The sequence below is a fragment of the Octodon degus genome, unplaced genomic scaffold (assembly GCF_000260255.1).
Source record: "Octodon degus isolate 3935 unplaced genomic scaffold, OctDeg1.0 scaffold00004, whole genome shotgun sequence".
NCBI lineage: Eukaryota > Metazoa > Chordata > Mammalia > Rodentia > Octodontidae > Octodon > Octodon degus.
The window spans coordinates 32,114,567-32,133,706 of record NW_004524580.1 but is presented as its reverse complement, the minus strand read 5'-3'; the positions used below and the strand labels follow the sequence as shown (position 1 = coordinate 32,133,706).

Below are 19,140 nucleotides of genomic sequence, written 5' to 3'. Positions count from 1 at the left end.
AATAGCATTGGGTCTTCTGTTTAACTGGCAATGTCAGAAATTATTGACCTGAGTCCCCCACAGCTCAACTTAACAGCATGGCTTTATTTCTTATAATTTCGTCTTCATTGGGTATATTTTTCATATTAAAACAACATTATTTTACTATCAAAAGAAACCAATTACTGTGATTTTAAAAAGCAGAAGGATTTACTGGGTCAACTGACAAATTTGGAAAATGAAAGGTAAAATCAGATAAAAACTATCTTATCGATATTAAGTTTCCTGAAATCATACTGTGCTGTGTAAGAGAATGTGCTCGTGCACACTAAACACACATTGAAGCAGCACGGGCTGCAGAGGAGCATTATCTTCCTCCCCGTGGCTCTGAGGAGAACAAGTACAGGCACAAAAGTACAAAAATTAATAAAATACGTAGGTGAAGTATAATACGTAAATCTGTAAACTGGCTGTAAGGAAGCTCTTCACACTATTTCTTAATATTTCTATACACTTAAAATTACTTTAAAATTTTGAAGAAAAAAAGTAGTGACACTTGCCTCAACATTTTCTTCCCCAAATTTCTCCACAGCTTTCTCCTCAGAAAGGCCGCAAGCACAGTACTCCAAAGGTGTAAACACAGTGGTTGGAACATTTTCATAGTCACACTGTTTCAGAGCAGAGGAAAAGAATCAGGACAGGCAGGCTTGTAACTTTCCAGAAAAGCACCACGGCTTATTTTTAAAAGGCTCAAAGTCGAGAGAGGAAAGCAGATGATGCCCAAGCAGCAGTGAGGAAGTCCCAACGCCAGGCAGCAAGGGACACGCTAGAACTGGAGACTCTGTGATGTCTCGCTATGGGCCTGAGGTCCAGCAGGACTGATTCCAGAAGACATCCTTATTGTTTTTCTTCCCTTTCCCAGCAGAGGTCACCAAAAAGGACCACTTTTTCTCCTCTAATAAAACCCTGAAAAACAATACAGGGGTACCCAATACTGACAGCCCAATAGTAATTAATTAATGATAAGAATCAATTGAATTGTTTGGAACATCAATTAGATAATACATGTCAAAAGCCATAAAAGCAGTCTATGCCTCTGGCTCAATAATTCTACTTCTCAGAAGCCTATGATCATTACGTTACACAGATCACAGTACTATAATCGTAATAAAAATGATACTTATAATCTAACACATGGAAACGGCTGCAGGTGCTGAGTGCCGTTGCAGGACTCATCGATAGCCGCAGGACTGCAATGGCTGCAAAGCTGCAATAACTGGAGGTGGCCCTCCAGCACACCCACACTCCCAGCATACTCCTGTCTAGCCACAACGTGCCAACGAAAGCCACAGAAACATTTCATCATGCTACAACCCAAAACAACCCCAGGTCACAAGCCCATCTTACCAGTACCACCCTGTGAAGCTTCCACTGCTGTAACCGAAGGGAAGCACTCCCTGATGGTTCACACCAGGAAAACGGCTCTACTGAGTTCTCTCCACTAGCTCATCCCCAACCTCTTTAAAAAACATGTACATATTCACTGTCCTCTTGCCATCCTGTCCTGTACAGCATAACAGAGTTCCAGCTTCTGATACCAACCTGGAAGGATTTTTTTTTTTTTTTTGGCTGGCTGGCTCAGGCTGCCTTAAGGGCAGGTCTGGCAAGGCAGGTAGAGATGGGGATCGAACTGCAGTATCCTGCACCTGACTGCGTTTGCATGAGCAGGCGCTTAAACAACTGAGCTAACCGGCAGGCCCCCTAAAGTTGAAAAGGACTTTTTTTTTTCTTGGCTGGGTCAGACTGCCTTAAGGCCTATATCAACTTGGATAAACAGTTCACTACATTAGTATTAGCACACAGCATTTTCCGCATCCCAAGAGCAAAAGATTTTTTATTTTCAAAGAAAGGCCAGGGGAATAAAGCCTGACCATATCAACACCTAATCCCCAAGTCCTTTTACAGCCATGTAGGTGCCAAAACAGATTTAGAAAATTACACTGACGGGGGCAATGATGAAATTCATGGAAAAATGCAACAATTTACACGAGCAAGCTGTTTTTATTCTTAGTGTAACTTCAAAAGTAACAATTTTCACAGTAAATCAGATAGCAGTCTTAACAATGCGTTATTTGGAACATACTTAATAAAGCACATGTAGAATGTCATACCAACGTAATGAAATTATTACAGCCTGGAAAATTTCTCAACTGCACCCCTCTAGGTAGGGACCTGAGCGTATTATTTAAAAGCCAACCTTAGCCAGGCATAGTGGCACACATCTGCAGTCCCAGCCCCTGCGAGGCTGGGCAAGATGGTGAGTCCAAAGGCAGCCTGCACAATTTAATGAGGACCCTATCTAGACACAGCTTACAAAACGCGCTGAGGTTGTTTGGTGCAAAAGCCCCGAGCCCCGCTGCCAGCACAGCGGAAAGCTCAGGTGCTGGGTGGGTGGCAGTGCCGCACTCACCTTGACAGTGGAGCCGCCGTACAGCCGCTGGGCCAGCAGCCTGCCCGCCTGGATGGCCACGGGCGTCAGCTCCAGCTTGCCCTCCAGGATGTCACCGATGGCGTAGATGTAAGGCACGTTGGTCTGCTCCTCATCTGTGACTGGTATTTTCCCAGTCCTGCAAATGCATTCAGTTAAAAATCACCAAGTTCCACTGTGAACTAAGCAGACCTAAGTTCCCCTACCCAAAGGGACTAGAGCTGAGAATACATACTAATCGATTAGAACGAGGCCAAAATGCTCAGAGGAACCAAAATGCTGACCATTCTGACCATTATTTGGAAAATCAAAAAATTAGGAAACTACAAGGAATCTTATAATATATGGCTAAAAGTGAGGCTGGGGTTCAACCCCCAGTACAGCAGGAAAAAGAAATGCAAGAGAAGAGAGTCTCAATTCCAGGAGCCAACAAAGCTAACAAGAAGCGTGAATGTGATTGGCACCGCGAGGAGCCTGCTAAGCCCAAAGCGGAAGCCTGCAGCAAAAACCCAAGCAACAGCTGCAGACAGGCTCAGGGCTGTGTAAGTGCAACAGCACCAAGGTGACGCGGTGGCTTCTTACCTGTCATTGATCATCACCCCCACGGTTTCTAAGCCAATATTTCTTGTACAAGCATCTCTTCCTATTGCCAGCAACACCTGGAAAATTAGTATACAAAGTATTAATATAATAAAAGTCCTTGCATGAGTCATTTAATCATAGTTTTCTGATTGCTAAGCTAATCTAATGTCATTTTCCAGACCCAGAAGTAAATCTTTCATTTAGAAAGTAACAGTTCAAACAAAATGAACTCTTTAACTTTATTTTTCTTTAAATCTTTTACATGATACAGCCAAAATCGTTTTCCACTTCTCCCTGAGACAAGGGGAGCTAACACCCGGCCGGGTTCAGTGACAAGGTCGGCACGGCCTGTGGGATCGAGTCATTCTCTAAGCCAGGAGCTGGGGAGAGGAGGAGAAACACAGCTTGGATAAGCTGTTGCACACATAAACCTTCTGGTGCTTTTCTAAGCAAATGGACAAATGTTATTTTAAATCACAGTACAGAAACCCTGCAGCCAACCTTGTTCCTACACAAATGGTGTTATGTGTCTAGATGCCCCCCAAGGCCTCATGCAGCCATGCGCGGGCTTCTAGAGTTTCCGACTGACCCATGGTCCAACGCTGGGGCTCTGGGTGACAACGCTGCACCCGCCCTGGGCGGCAGCCTGCATGCGGTCGAAGGGAGGGAAGCAGGCCTGCTCCCGGCGGCTCTGCCCTCGTGCTCTCGCTGCGCTGCTGTTCTCTACCACCATGAGCAGCTGCCCTCTGCCATATGCTACGCTGCCTTGGAGCCAGCCCAGTATGGACTGAATCCCCACAAACTGTGAGCTAAGTAACCTTTCCTTCCTTAATTCTGGGCATCAGGTATTTTGTCCCAGCAACAAAGGAAAAGTAACTAAGACCAGTGGTAATGTCAGAAGCAGCGGGTCACCTCAGAAGGGGCATGACGCCTGTACATCTCTGTACCAGTGGTTGTGCCAAGGCCAGGACAGATGCCAGTGTACTCACACCCACCTGGCGCTGGCCCATCGCTTACCGTGTTGTACTCTCCTTCCATGATCTCCTGGCTGTGCGTGGACTGCGCCGTCACCTTCAGTCGGCCTGGGGTCCCTGCTTCAATTTGCTCAATCTGTAAAAGAATAAAACTTTGCTCTGAAGCAAGGATATTATCAAAGAGGAGAACTACTTTTTGTATCTTTCTAACTCAAGCCAAAACACAAAATCTGGCTCGAAAGGTCTTTTCTGTCCCTCTCCCTCACCTTCTAACTTTACTCCTCACTGCCTAATGTCATTGTTAGAGGCCTTTTTTCGAATAGCTCTTAAACAGTCAGATTTGGAGAGAAAAACGGAAAGAAGAAAGATGGAAGACCCACCAAATCCCTAAAGTCCGATCAACGAACTACATACAGCTCAGGACCCAGAACCACTAGCCACTCAGCCGTTGCTGCCCCAAATCACCAGGACACACGGCCACAGCCCCCGGCAGATGGCAGACGGCAGCGGTGCAAGGCACCTTCCACACAGACACGTTCTCTGTCTGCAGCCCTCTTTGCCTGAGTAACAGGCGAATCATGCATTTCTGTAAACTACTTCCTGAGAGAGAGCTGTATGGCTGCCTGTGTTTTGCACTCTACTTTTCAAATAGGACCGTTCTGGTCTGAGAATGCCGTCGGGGTCATTTTATTTCTGACATCAATACACAGTGAACATTTTCTTGAATTCCCTTTTCATTTTATTCAGCAGAGCCTCTTTCACTGTGCCGAGGCCTTTCCTGTTTAAGTTCAAACACCCTACTCCGTAGAAGCGCCAAAGTGGCCGAGGCTCAGATCCGCCTCCGAAGGGCAGCACAGGCCTGAGCCCTCCCCACTTCGCCCCTGGGCTCCGGCGCAGCTTGTCCCCAGCCGCTGACTCCCCACAGAGCCTTCGTGCTGCCCACCTCTCCGCAGACTACTCCTTCCACTCAGTCACCTCCGACACAGCAGGGACCCAGTTACCTCATGACCCAGGGCTACTGGGTGCTGCCCACAGGGTTTTCAACACAGTTCACAGCTCACTCACACTCTCTCCATATAGTCCTATTTATATAAGATGTTATTTTTCTATCAGTACGGCATATAGCTATACAACTTGTTTACATGTAATACATCTATATTTACATATATTTACATACACACCTCTCCCTATTCTATATAACTTATAGATAATAGATACACAGCTGTGCTCTCCAATCATAGCCCTAACACACATACAGCATGTCCACTCCCTGAAAAACAGCCAGAACAACCGAGCACTTCTAACTCCCCCAGAGCCACACCTCGGTCCCCACAGCAATGTGAGAGGCTCACATCGGGCCTCCTCCGTGCCAGCCCATTGCTGCACAAGGGTTGGCCGTCACACTCCTCCCAAGAATGTGCAAGCAGATGTTCCCATCGGTCCCACTTCACCAAAGTAACCAAGGTTCAGAGACATTAAGTAGCTCTCCCTAGATCACATGGAAAGACTGCAAGAAGGCACCTAAATCCAGATCAGACTGACCCCAACTGCATTCTTACCTCTCAGCGAGAATAAATTCATGGTCATGCAAGTACTACCTTACTGAGACAGAAAACAATATTAGCTGGTACATCTAAACCTTCACAGAGCAGTCTCGCCACTCCTTGTACTGAAGGCAACGGCTGGTCCTACAGAGATACACGAAGTGACCCACCATCGCTCCTACACACTGAAACTTGTGCTAAGGCTAAGCCTCAGGTGCAACTTGGAAACATTTAGGCAGATTTAAAGTGAGCAAGAAGCCAGCTCACTAACAGAATGAGATCACTGCTCCCAGGGACACTGGGGTTATATATAGCACACATGTCAGCCCCACCACATCCCCAGGAACAAACCAGGCTAGCCCTGAATTCCCCCTCCGAGCTCTGGCACTTGGAGAGTAGAACAAAGATGGTACAAACCAACAGTCCCTATTAGACAGCAAAGAGGCAGAGACACAGACAAAGAGAGGGATTAAGGCTCTGCATCCGAAAGCCAAGCTCCCCGGGCAGCAGGCAGGGCCACGTGCACTTTTTGGTAGGTAATGGCGAGGAGGCACACAGTCCTGACCCTTTGTGAGACGCACAGGGTGCTCCCTGCCAACCCGGCCTTTCTTCTTGCCTTTTATCCTCAATACAGAATACACAAATGTACAGAGAGCCCCACTTACTTTAACTGGTACAAACTGCTTTATGAACTTGACGCCATGTTCTTGCATGTGTTCGCTGATTCTGTTGGCCATGTCCTGGTCAAATCCTCTCAGAAGAATGGACCGGACCATAACGGTGACGTCCAAACCAATGCCAGCCAGGAACCCAGCACATTCCAAAGCGACATAGGATGCTCCGACCACCAGGGTCTTACCCGGGCAGTAAGGCAAGGAGAAAAGGTCATCACTGAAATCAATGGTAAAACGTGCACGTGTCAATAACGGCCAAGGGGGAAGAAATAGTTTCACCTTTACAGAACGGGACGCTTTTGATATTACAAGCACGTCATTACCTACACACACACACACACACACACACACACACACACACACACACACACAGAAGCCTGGAGAGAGCCTCAGATATGTTCTTCCCTGTTCTGCCACTCCGTGGCTTGGGGAAGTCCCAAAGGCTTCATAAGCCACACAGGTTATGGTGTTTTGCCAGCAGCTGCCATCCAAGCTGGCCGCAGCTGTGCCCACAGAGGAGGCTTCAAGGAGACTAAGGCACGATACGACCAGACACTCCCAGGCAAGCTGCGCTGCAGAGGGCGATCCACCAACCATGTCTTTCAACTTCGTAATTTAAAGCCTCTACGCAACAGTGCCAGTTGTGTTACTACTCAGCTGGCAAAAGGAGATCACACGCACACCCCTGCTTGATGTGCAAGAGGGTCTCCTCGGGGCAGCAGTGATGGGGGGCCAGGACCAATCACATGCATGAACTCCTTTCTCTACTTCTCTCAGTGTCCACTTTCCAAGTATAAAAGGAAAATATGACCACAGTTCTGCAAGGTAAATGCACCCACTCCACACTTGCTACACAAAACGCCTGTGGGTAGCCTGTGAGCAGGCACTGGACACCTGCATAGTCACACAAGCATGTACACATATACATACCTGAATACCAGTGGGTTGGTTGTGCGTTTACGTTAACTCTCTATGCAGAATAACCAGTACTTGCAGTTTTCAATTTTTAAAATGTTCTCTTGCTTAAAATATTTTCTCTTTAAGAATCAGACAGGGCTGGGGAGAAAGCTCAGTGGGCTAGGCACCTGCCTGGCAAGCGCAAGGACCCAGACTCGATTCCTAACACTGCATGCTGAGTATGGTGGCCCATGCCTCTAATCCCAGCACAGGGGAGGCTGAGACAGGAGGATCACTACAAGTCTGAACTGTATAGCAAGCCTCTGTACCAAATAAATAAATGATTTTTAAAGATTAAAAAATATATATAAAGAATCAGACAAAGCAGGCTTGAGGAAAAGGGCAGAGCCCACACTGGGCTTCTCTCCTCCGCGCGCCCCTTTACCTGCTAATGCAGTATTCTTTATCCCCAGAGATGCCCAAGTATCGAGGTCTTTCACCAGTGGCAATGAGAAATCGCTCTGCTGAGTAAATTTTTTCTTTGCCCTTGTTATTTGTTGCCTATAGAGAAACCAAAATGTCAACTTCAGGTCAGTCAGTATTCCTCAGAGCTGTAAGTCACAGAGTTAATTAACAAAGGTGCTTCTGCAGTGTCTCATCTGACCCTGGCAAAAGGGACAATCTGAGGGATGGGGACTGGCCATGAACAGACCACAGCTGGCTTGGTCCTGGGCACTGTGCCCAACACACCCCACAGACAGCCACGCGAGAAGGCATCACAGCCAAACTGCCAAGCTCATGTCTGGGGCAGCGGCTGATGATGTAATAACACTGCCAAATATGCTGCCCTACCAGGATCCAAACCTCAGAAAAAGAAAGAAAAGCAACCACGCGTGATGTGAGGCTGACCTTAATCCTGTGAGGACCAATGAACTGGCCGTAAGCATTCTCGTAGACAACCTTCTTTTCCCGAAGGGCGACTCGGTAGCCCCAGTTCAGGGAGCCGATGTGGTTCTGCACGGCTTCCGTCATCTTTTCCCAGTCGTGTTTGACTGCATGGGAAAACCAGACACAACATTAGGACTCGACGGCCCGGCACCCCCAAGGGTCTCAGCACCGACTCGGAGAGAAAAGCACGAGCAGAGCCGTCCCGTCCCAAGGAGCAGGCCCTGCACGCTGGGCACAGCAGCCACTCTCTGGTCCTCACTGGTCTTCGGCTTTCGGCAGACATCCCTAGGATTGGATAACAAAGGCTTTCCAAGGACTGAAGCAGCCATGACACAGACGGTTTTTCCCCTACCTAGAAATGAAGTGGGATTCAGCCTGGGCTGTATTTGTAACAAACTGAGGAGTCTCACAGAGCCAGGCATACAGCCACCAAGCTAGCATCGGTGCTTGCTGTGACGTCAGGTCAGCCCCGCCTGCTGACCTTGTGGTAAGCAGTCTTCCTGAGGCGCAGCAGCTCTCGTCCCAGACAGCTCACACGGGCCAGGGGAGCTGGGGCGGTGTGACCCGAGTGTGGCCCGGGAAGCCTCAAACAGCCTGCCCTCTACAGGAAAGGAGAACTGTCAGCATCTGTCTCGCTGCCCCAACCCCTCATTTCACCAGACGGTCTCATGTCATCACAAGTAAATTAGCCCTTCAAGTCACTGAAATACTGAATTTCAAAATTTTAATGGATAAGAATCAGCCTTCTGTCACTCAATAGTGCACAGATAAACTACACTTTGGTGGCGTGCACAAGACAGGTCCTGGGGAATCTGTGGTTTGGAGGCTAGCAAATACTCCACAAATTCAAAGTTTCTCCCAGGGAAATGAGGACAGAAAGTCACAGCTCCGTCAGGTGGCCTGGGCACACAGGACACGGTGAAGCCTGGCCTAGGAGACCCTGCAGCTGGCCTCCACCAGCAAAAGGCAGCATAACACTGCGCTGAGTATGGATGCGCAGTCTGTGCAACCACGAAAGGCGAAGCGTTAGCACTCAGGCAAACCTGAAGAGATCGGGTCTGACTGGGAGGCTGCACGGCTGAGGGGTCTGGAGGAGCGGGGTGCTGAAGAGACCCTGAACCACACCGTGTGCCTGAGGGCTGTGATCCGGGTGCCGTGGGAGGCTGAGCAGGAGACTGCAATAAGTGACTGAGATCTGCCTCAAAATAAAAGCTACAAGGCCCTGAGGACGCAGCTCAGCACAAAGGCAGGATGCACCCTTTGCCAATGCACTCCCCACGCCTCTCTGTGTGATCATCTCACTGCGTGGCCACCAGCGTAATGCTGGTCACTTTCCATATCCTCCCTAACCAGAGTGCTGCGCTGCACGGAAAGTCCAGACACAACACCAGGGGCCACTGTGACCCAGGGTGCCCTTGCCACCTAGTACCCGGCCGATGCCCCAGCTCCTCAAATCTCCTTTCCCCACTGAAGCTTCTTCCCCTGTGGCACAGTGGGCAGCCACCCTTGTGCCCTCCTGTCCAGGGTGACTGTGCTCAAGCAGAAGGAACCTATGTGCAGCCCGCGGGGCAAAGTGCTCGAGCCACACCCACGGTCCTGCAGCACACTGCCTTCTGACAATGCCTGGCATGGCTGAGCTCTAGAATGTTCCCCCCAGCCTGTGAGTCCCAGGAGATTAGACCACAGTGAAATGTGACACAGGAGCCAGGCCTGGCTGGAGGAGCCTGGTCACCAGGGTATGCCCCCCCCCACATGCCTCCCCCTCCCTGGCTGCCAGGGAGCCCAGGGAAGTCCCAAGCTGGCTTGCAGAAGTGCCTGGCACCTCGAGGTGCCCTCATGCCCTCACAGCAGCTGGGGCTCCAGTCAGCTCTGCTGACGAGCCAGGTTCAGTGACAGAAACTGAACTAACATAAGCACTGCGGTCAGGAACATATTTGGCGACACTTGAAGCCCAAAGCAGTAGGGAGGCAGGAATTACTCCAACTCCACCAAGTGTGATTGAAAACTACAGCGCAGGTCTACACTCGGACACTGCCACGACTCTGCTCTGAATACGCTCCCTCGCTGTGGGCACACTCATCCTGCCACCCTGCCCCTTCTGCAGCAGATCTCGAGTCTGCTTCTATCTTCAGTGGTGCCACCATGACTGCTGCTTTCGTGTTCCGGATCCGTTCAAAATGCTTCCCTTTCACGGTCATCAAGCACCAGAAACCATCCAGCGCCAGATCCAGCAGATAAGGTGAGTAAGGGCACTTGCTTTTGTTTTGGGTTTTGAGTTTTTTTGAGACAGGGTCTTACTGTGTCGCTCAGGCTTGCCTCTAATTCATGGCGCATCTCCAGCCCGAGGCTCCTGATTGCTGGATTACAGGCCCGCCACATACCACACCCAGCACGCGTCGTGTTTTTTACAAGCCTCCCTTCCACTGGACGGAACTTGGCGAACACGTTCACTGCTCTGATCACACCTCGTAAAGGCCGTCATGAAAGAGGACTTCCAGGACTGCTTCAGAAAGTGGCAAGGACAGGTGACAATGTTTAAGCCAAAGGAAATATTTTAAAATGTGTCTTTAATGAATATTTAAAAATGTAGCTGGGTGTGGTGGCATATGCCTATAACCCTGGTACTAGGAGGTTGAATCTGGAGGATCGCCTTGAGTTTGAGGCCAGCTGCGCTACACAGTGAGTTCAAGGTCAGCCTAAACTATACAGTGAGACCCTGTCTCAAAAACAAACAAAAAATGTAAACATTCACGTATAGCTTGATCATACCTTGGGAGCCAGGCAAACCAGGGGTGGAGGGCCTGTCCACAGCCCTGTGTGCATCAGCCCCACTCACACGTACATGTCTCACTGCGTGTGCCACATTACATCAGTGCGTGCTGGGGAAACATGGCCCAGAGCTCAGCAAGCCCCTATGTGGACTGATGGTCTTACTGTCTATGCAATGACAGTGTGTTCTGAAGCCTTCTCAAACGCTTAATCTTTTAGGGGCTGGTGAGATAGCACAGCGGTCTAAAGCACCTCCTTAGGCAAGCTTAGGTGAAGCATAGGGACAGCGTTCAATCCCGGCACCACATGCTGTGGGCTGTGCTGGCCAAAAAAAATACTTTTAAAGGCATGATTAATTCTTGAGCATAAGAGAACCCAAATAGATAAATCTGAACAGTATAAAGCTAATCAGTCTTCTGGAAAGGAGCAATTCATCTTAGGTGAGCTCAAGGTGACTTTTTTTTTTTTTTTTTTTTGCCGGCAAAACTCATCGTGTTTTCTCCTTTTGTTTCTATTTTGCAGTAATAGGGATTGAATCCAGAGAGTGCTGACCTACATTCCAAACCTTTTTTTTTCCCTTTAGTTTTTGATAGGTTCTGCCCCAGTATGAATTGCTAAAGTCTTTATGGTGGTCATCTAATATGGCCCACACCCTTAAAATGAAAGTGCATCTTCCCAAGACCACCTCCCCCTTCTTCTACAACTTAGCCCATGACATAATTTGCTCCCACCCTTCTGGCCACCTCAGGGAAGACCCCAGTCAGCTCCCTCATGTGTATCTGAACATCCCCTCCAAGCTCCACCCCTGGCAACAAGCCATAAAAAGCCTCAGTGTCTGTGTTCCAATTGAGAGAAATCCTCAACCTTGCCCACATCCTATTCCATGTTCTCAAAGAAAACAAAGCCCCATTCCCTTCCTCGTTCTGCCTGTTCCTCCGCTGCGCTGAGTACCCATCCGTTTTGAGGTAGGGTCTCCTCATTTCCCAGGCTGCCCTCAATGTTACAGTCCTCCTACCTCAGCCTCCCAGGCCTGGGACCACAGGTGTGCGCCACCACAACCAGCTGCATAAATATTTCCAACTTTATTACAGTAAAAGACATTGCCCTTTTTCTCAAAATATTCTTCCTCACTTCAAACAAACCTATTCCATCATTCTTGCCACTTTCTGAAAGTCTTTCCTATGTATCTTTTCGTGTATTCCAGGGGGCGGGGAGATGGCTCAGTGGAATAAATGCTTCCTTGGCAAGAGCAAGGACCTGAGTTCAATCCCCGGTTCCACAAAACAAAAACAAAAAAAAAAACCCTCCTTCTTCATGTATTCCAAAGTAACTCAAAATATTCATAGAGGACCAACAAGATAGCTCAGCAGTCTAAAACGCCTGCTTAGGCAAGCGCACAGAAACTGCGGCCGGATCCCCAGTATCACATGCCACACCAGCCCCAACCCCAGAACAGGCTGAGCAGGACACACACACACACACACACACACACACAAACACACTTGCCTAGCAAGCTGGAAGCCCTGAGCTTGGTCCTCAGCACTAAAACAAAAAACAAACCCCAACTGAAAATAAAGACAGAAAGACAAAAAAAAAAAAAAAACCCTATCACTTTTTTAAAAATTTACACCAAATAAAAACATTACAGTGTTCCCATCCACCTTTTTCACTGGATGTGGTACAAGGTGACATTTTTTAAAGACCTGAGCTCTTCTCAGTGTACTTAGTTTGAAGTTTGGAGGAAAGGCAGGTCACAGGCCTGGTCCTGGACCTGCGGGCTCTGGCGCACGGGCCACTCCCTAGGGCATTAGGCAGGTTCAGGTTTTGCTCTGTCCAGGTCTCCCAGATCCCTCAGCACCCCAAGGCTACCCAGTGTCAGAGCAAAAACGTCCTCTAGAAAGCAAGAGAGCTGTTCTCTGGTCATGGCAGGGAGAAGGCATGGAAGCTGTGCAGAGGGTGGGGGCACAGACTTGGAGCTCCACCTGCTGGGATACGGAGCTGCAGCCTCTCTGCAGCTTTGCGTGTTTTTACCACTAAGACCTAATGAAACAAAATAATGTTTTCTCTAATCCACCGTATTCCTCTCCCTGGATCGCGAGCGGGGGAAGTGAGGCATTGCTCCCTCAACAGAGGGTCCTGGCAGGCCCTGCACTGCGCATGCACACCCCACGGAGAACAGAGGCCCGAGGGCCACAGCGAAGTGCCCAGGATGCACAACCTGGAAAGGAGTGTGGACTTAAAACAGGGCACAGCCTTCAAAGGCTCTCAGGCAAGCCCTGGAAGCCTGCACAACCCCAGTGCGACCCCCAGAAGCACCAACGGAAGGGCAGCCTTCACTCCCTACCTCCATCCTCCACTTTCCAGCCGTAGTTGCGAGAGTCCTGCAGGGCTTGTCCTAAGAGAGCTGCCTGGTGCATCAGCTTTTTAGGTATGCAGCCCACGTTCACACATGTTCCTCCGAGACCTGCGACAACATGGAAAGCAGTTCACAGCCTGTTTCACAGGCCTTCAAGGAAAAGTTAACCATTGCTATAATTCAATGAAGATCTTTTACTAGCCTAATATGGGCAACACTGTTCATATTATTTTACTCCTAAGTCTCAAGACATTTCTAAAGTTTAGAGTGTTTTATCTATTGAATAAGTACTAGTAGTACCCTAAAACACAAGAGAAAGACAGACTGGTGGCGCATGCCTGTCAACCTAGTATTTTAGGGGCTGAGGCAGGATGCAGGGTCAAGCCCTGCCCAGGCAACTTTTCAAGACCTTGTTCCACAATTTTAAAATGGCTGGAGTTGGAGCTCAATCTGTAGTACTGCCAAAAATAAAAAAAAGATTTCCATAATCTTCCCATACTTTACAGATTAAAACCTGACAGTTGCTAATGATGGCAGAAATTGAAATCACTTTGTACACAAGCCTACACGTGCCACTGACCGCATAAAAGGGCTGTTTAGGGCTGGGAGATAGCTCAGCAGTCTAAGCGCCTGCCTGGCAAGCACAAGAACCTGGGTTTGATCCTCAGTACCATATGCCATGTTGGCCCGGGATTCTAGGTGCACTGTGCTGGCCACCAAAACCGAGCACGGTGGCACATGGCTGTAATCCCAGCGCTAGAGAGGCTGAGACAGGAAGATCACTGCAAGTCTGAAATGTGTAGCGAAACCTTGTACCAAATAAATAAAAGATTTTTGTAAACAACGTTTTTTAAAAAGGGCTGTTTTGCTGAGCATGATTGGAGTGCATGGGTCACTCTCTGCTGTATCCCTTGGTCTATAAGTGATCGACGAGTATTTGTGGAAGACACAAACACTAAACACAATTCAGCCAGGCAGCAAGAGCTGACCATGCAGGATCTGATTCAGCTCTTGCTGTATTCAAGAGGTGGATTTAAAACACCAAGCTTACAAAGCTGAAATGTTTGATCAGTAAGCCCCCCAAGTACAGTAGATTTCACAAACATTTACCTTTAATTCATAGGTTGTGCATAAATTTTCTTGTATCTTGACTGTCAGTGTACCTAAATTTTCAGTGTTTAACTGAGTTCCTTTTAACTAAGCAGAGGCTGTGAATATGACCATCAACGTCATCTTAACTAAGGGAAACAGACACACACTGCTGGTTTGGTTTTAGTTACTATATCAGTTTGGGTTTAAGAAACCATACAGACTATTCCCAGGGGAAAATCTGTTTCTTCAAAACCACTTAAAATATTTTAGAAACTTACCCCATCTGGTGCCAAGAGGAGTTGGAGTGACAAAATCTAAGACCATCACTTTCTTGTCAAATTTGGCTGCCTCCTGGAAAAAAAAAATTATCAAACTGAGTGGAAGATGTTAACATAACATGCTGGAAATGAGCCGCTAAAATCCATGCTGTTTTTATTAAACTATAACATCTAAGGCATAAGTGACGATTAATTCCCAGGAATTCTATATGCCACAATGATCAATTTGACTCCAGTGCAAAAATCAGAGACACCCAGAACAGTTGTATGGATAGCTTTAAAGATTATGCAGCTTTCAGTTGTAAAAATTATTAGAATCAGCCAGAAACCTTAGAATCTTCTTATGCAATTCCACTCAAATAACAGATTAAACAATAGCCCTAAACCCATGCGGCCATTTCCAAGCAAACTTAAGTAGTTAATAAAGCCAGTTACTGATAGCCTAAGGCCCTTGACTCAATGTGTATCCTTCAAGATATCTTTAGAAGTATTAGAAGAGTTTCACCCAATTCAGTTTCTAAGACAGAATAGTAGTTTTTCTTTTGAAATTGTCAGGTTTCTTAAGCTTTTCACATGAGGAGCCCACTGAACAGTTGAACCCGTGGGGTTCCCAAACCCACTGCAGAGGAGGGAAGACAACGGCCAGCTTCATTGTGTGAAGTATCTCTCCTCTCACTGGAGTAAGCTCTATGCCCTGGAGACCAGACCTCCACCATCAGAGAAGACACAGGTCATCTTTAGTAAGTAAACTGAAGAAATCTAACTTGCATCCTTGTACCAGGGAGAAAGCAGTTGTGAATATGATCATCAAAGCCAAGTACTGCATTTATGAAGAAGAAATATATTGTCACACCATTTCTACACACCTTTATTATCACTGAAAAAAATCAGCCCAATTAAAACAGATGAAAATGTGTCCCAAAGCACTGGGCCCTGCACTTATATATGAAGCACCTGTAACTCAATCTGAAGAAATGATTCTGAAGTAGTGCTTTAGGGCTGTGGAGACAGCTCAGTGGTGTCTGCGCCTGCCTGGCAAGTGCAAGGTCCTGAGTTTAACTCCCAGTACCAAAAAAAAAAAAAAAACACCAGAGAAAGAGACTTATGAAGTCGTGCTTTAATAGGTCTTGTCTAAGTTCATGTGAAAAATACACAAATGGATCCAATACACCTGTCAGGCCATAACACTCAGACCAGCCCGACTCCCCACCCGAGGCCTTGCCTTAGCAGCTGCCAGGCCACCCGAGCCTCCGCCGATGATGATGAGGTCGAAGTCGTAAGACTGAGGAGGGTCCTCTGAGCTGTTCATTTTCACTGCTTGTTGAAGCTTGCTCTCCTGAGAAACCTAAAGGCAAAGAAGAGAATGGAAGATAATTCAGCTTAAAGCAGCAACATCAAAACACTGTAAGGAAATCTTTCTTTAAAGGAAACAAAATGAATTTTAAAAGCTAAGTAGTAAAAGGTGCTACTGGACTTAAAGCCTTCCTTCCAGTGAGGAGCAGTGCTTGTTTTTCGTTTAAAACAAGCACCCGCTGCCACCGGGCTTTGCACACCGCACTCGCTGTGACACACTCATCCTGCACTGCTGTGTGCCAGTGGCACAAAGCCAACCTAGCCCCAACCTGGGCATGATCAGCAGGCTTGTTTCCCTCGAATTTCAAACCAAGTTTTAAATTAGGCTTTTAAAACCATTTGTCTAGCATGTTTGGAATGGAGCCACCATCCTGACTCCTAACACAGTGAGGCATGTGCCACTCGGCCAAGCCCTCCCGACGCAGCGCTGTAAAGCCAGCCACATGCTTCAAGACTATTCTGCTCTCCTTGGCTGAGGCACAAGAATCTAGATTCAGAAAAACCACTGACCTGCATGAAAACTTAAATGTAAAATTTCCTGCCTTTGCAAGGCATTGTATGGTTTGCCTTTATTGTTTGCTCACTGGGGATCACACAGGACTGTGGACATCAGGCCAAGCGCTCTACTGCTGAAACAGTCCCGGTCTCGTAAGCAACCCGACACGAGTCTGACTGTGAAGCGCATTCCTCTAATCTGTATGTGCTCTGAGGCTCCCGTAATAATTTAGTCCCCATATAGGTGGCATGTAAGAAACTGGCTTTATAATTCTTATTAGTGCATGTTTGCAGTGCATAAGGATTACCTTCATCTCAGTGAGTAGGTGCAAGGACCTAAGACAGCTTCCTACGCCCCTCCCCACCCCCTCCTCGTCCTTTCCCGTTTCCATTGTTAATATCACTTTTGTTCACATTCAACCTGTAACATTTACTTACTGGGTATTTAGTACACAAATATGACATACCTTGAATCTTTCCTACGTCCCCTTTCCTCTCTCCTCCATATACCCTAGGTTTCATTTATTGTTTTAAATCCCTCCATGCCACTGATTTTAAATTTATCAGTTATACTTCATATTGGTTTGAAACACCAGGTGATGCACTTAAGGCTACCTTTTATTAAAATTAACAACAACAAATGACTGAAAAAGTTAACAAGCACATTAAAATGGTCCTTTAAAGATCCAGTTTTAATCTTAAAATCCAAAACCCCCAACTTACCGGCCCAGACTGCACACTTTTCTCCTGCCTACAATCAGGTGCAGGGGATGAAAGGTGGACCCTGGGGTCAGCAGAACAGGGTGCTTGGGATGTGGAAGGGGGTGCTGTGGAGGGAGGAGGAGGAGCGGGCCTGCAGGTGCCCCTAGGCAGGCCAAATGCGCGTGGAGGTGCAGGAGGATGGACACCGGGAAGCCAGCAGCAGTGTGGCCAGTGACAGTGGGGAGACGGCTGCACCCTGACCGTCTGCAGGAAAGGTCTAAGGTGAGAAGCCGGAAAACAAAGCCAGTACTCATGGGCTGGCATCACGGCCAAGGTCCTGACTTCTACGCCGGGCACTGTGGGGGAAAGGAGCTGGTGGTCAGAGCCATTCGGATCAGAGGGCGGAATGCGCCGTGTGGAGAGATGGGCGTGGAGCAGGAGGGAGGGTTTGCTGGCCTGAAGGGCACACAGCTAAGTGCAACCTGGCGTTCCTGGAAGATGACCCTTGTTAAATTTCCACCTCATTTTTTGTTCTGAACTTAGAGATGGTGAAGGAATACACCCATCAGGTGCCTGCAGGCAAACCACCTTAGGACTGCCCTGTCCCAGTACACATAATGGAAGAAAACAAATGCATCCTCATGATGAAGTCTGCATTCTTTACTGATACTTCCCATCTGATGGGGTTCTCCCTCTCTTCTCTTTCTTGTGGTACCAGGGATCAAAGACGGAACCTTGCACTTGCCAGGCAGGCACTTAAGCGGCTGAGCTATATCCCCAGCCCTTCTGAAGGGATCCTTATACTGAAATTATAACAAGCAATGCACAGATCTTACAAAGGAAGAGCTGAGGGACCCTGAACAATTTCACCTGTACAGTAACACTGTAAGACTGATGGAGACCGCTACAAAGTGGCTCTGTTGCAGGGTTTAGAATTAGCCATTGGCTTTCTATGTGTATTCATGAGTCTGTCCCAGGCCGAGCCCTCTTGTTTGGAGGGGCAACAGACTCATGGCAACTGAACCTCTGTGAGTCACTGGTCCCACTGTGGCCTGTAGTGGCCTGTGAAGCCCTGAAGCCTCAAAGGACAAGACCACAGCTAACGACACATGGCTCCAAACCCAATTAACTAGATAAAGCGTGTAGCTACAGGCATCCCACTCCTAGGTAGAGGCCTTCCTAGAGATAACAAAGTTTTCCTAAATTAACATAATATCTTACTTGGACAAGTCAAGGTCCTTGAAGGGTCCTGCTCAGTTCCCGCCTTTTCAATATCCCCTCCTTTATCTGGTAACTAAATAAAAGCAGGCCACCCTGAATTTCAAATTCTTAGAAGGTTTTGATCCTCCTGGAACTCTAAAAAAAAAAATCACACCACTTGCCTCTTTCACTTACTCATTTGGGAAATTGTGGGCCCGATCATTCCACATTAACTAAGGGATAATACTAACGTGCTAAGACACGTCACTGGAAACATTCAGGTGACCCCAGAACCAAGTATTACATTCTTAAATTTTAACCTAACTTAAAATCAAAACTGCTGCCATTCCAATTCAGGTGAATTATGTCCCACTTGAACCATAAAGAAGGTAAAAGGTAGAAGACAACGCCAACAGACAGGGAGAGGGGAGGCAAGAGGAAGACAGCCCAGCCTCCTCCAACTGGTGGAGCAATGGGGAGCCTGAGTGGTGCTGGAGCTCTCCAGCCTGCAGTCTCCGGAGCGTTTCACAGGCAATGTTTTTGTTTATGTGTTTTATGTGTTAATATTTACTACATTAAAAATCAAAGACTAGGAGGCCAGGGAGATGGCTCAGTAGAGTAAGTGCTTATCTGGCAAGTGCAAGGGCCTGAGTTCAATCCCCCGGTTCCATCAAAAAAATAAATAAATACCAATACATTTTACAATATCAATATGCCCACTAGGTTAACATATTCTTTTACATTTCAATTTTTTTTTTCTTCAAAAGGAGTGAGTTGTGTACAGGGGGGTTAAATGCTTTATAGACAAG

At 47.5% G+C, this 19,140-nt stretch overlaps 1 protein-coding gene across 3 annotated transcripts in view; it reads right to left on the bottom strand.

Annotated features, from left to right (window-relative positions):
* The window catches only part of Txnrd1 (thioredoxin reductase 1), a 93,691-nt gene that overhangs the window by 12,213 nt on the left and 62,338 nt on the right, over window positions 1-19,140 (bottom strand). For all 3 annotated transcript variants that reach the window (XM_023717007.1, XM_023717019.1, XM_023717015.1), the window contains 10 exons: window positions 15,804-15,926; window positions 14,582-14,654; window positions 13,200-13,319; window positions 8,048-8,190; window positions 7,584-7,699; window positions 6,233-6,458; window positions 4,067-4,159; window positions 3,050-3,126; window positions 2,450-2,606; window positions 540-647 (listed from right to left, as the gene is read on the bottom strand). In XM_023717007.1, coding sequence (XP_023572775.1) covers window positions 540-647; window positions 2,450-2,606; window positions 3,050-3,126; window positions 4,067-4,159; window positions 6,233-6,458; window positions 7,584-7,699; window positions 8,048-8,190; window positions 13,200-13,319; window positions 14,582-14,654; window positions 15,804-15,890 — 1,200 coding nt within the window. In that variant the 5' untranslated portion in view covers window positions 15,891-15,926. The remainder of the gene's footprint in view (window positions 1-539; window positions 648-2,449; window positions 2,607-3,049; window positions 3,127-4,066; window positions 4,160-6,232; window positions 6,459-7,583; window positions 7,700-8,047; window positions 8,191-13,199; window positions 13,320-14,581; window positions 14,655-15,803; window positions 15,927-19,140) is intronic.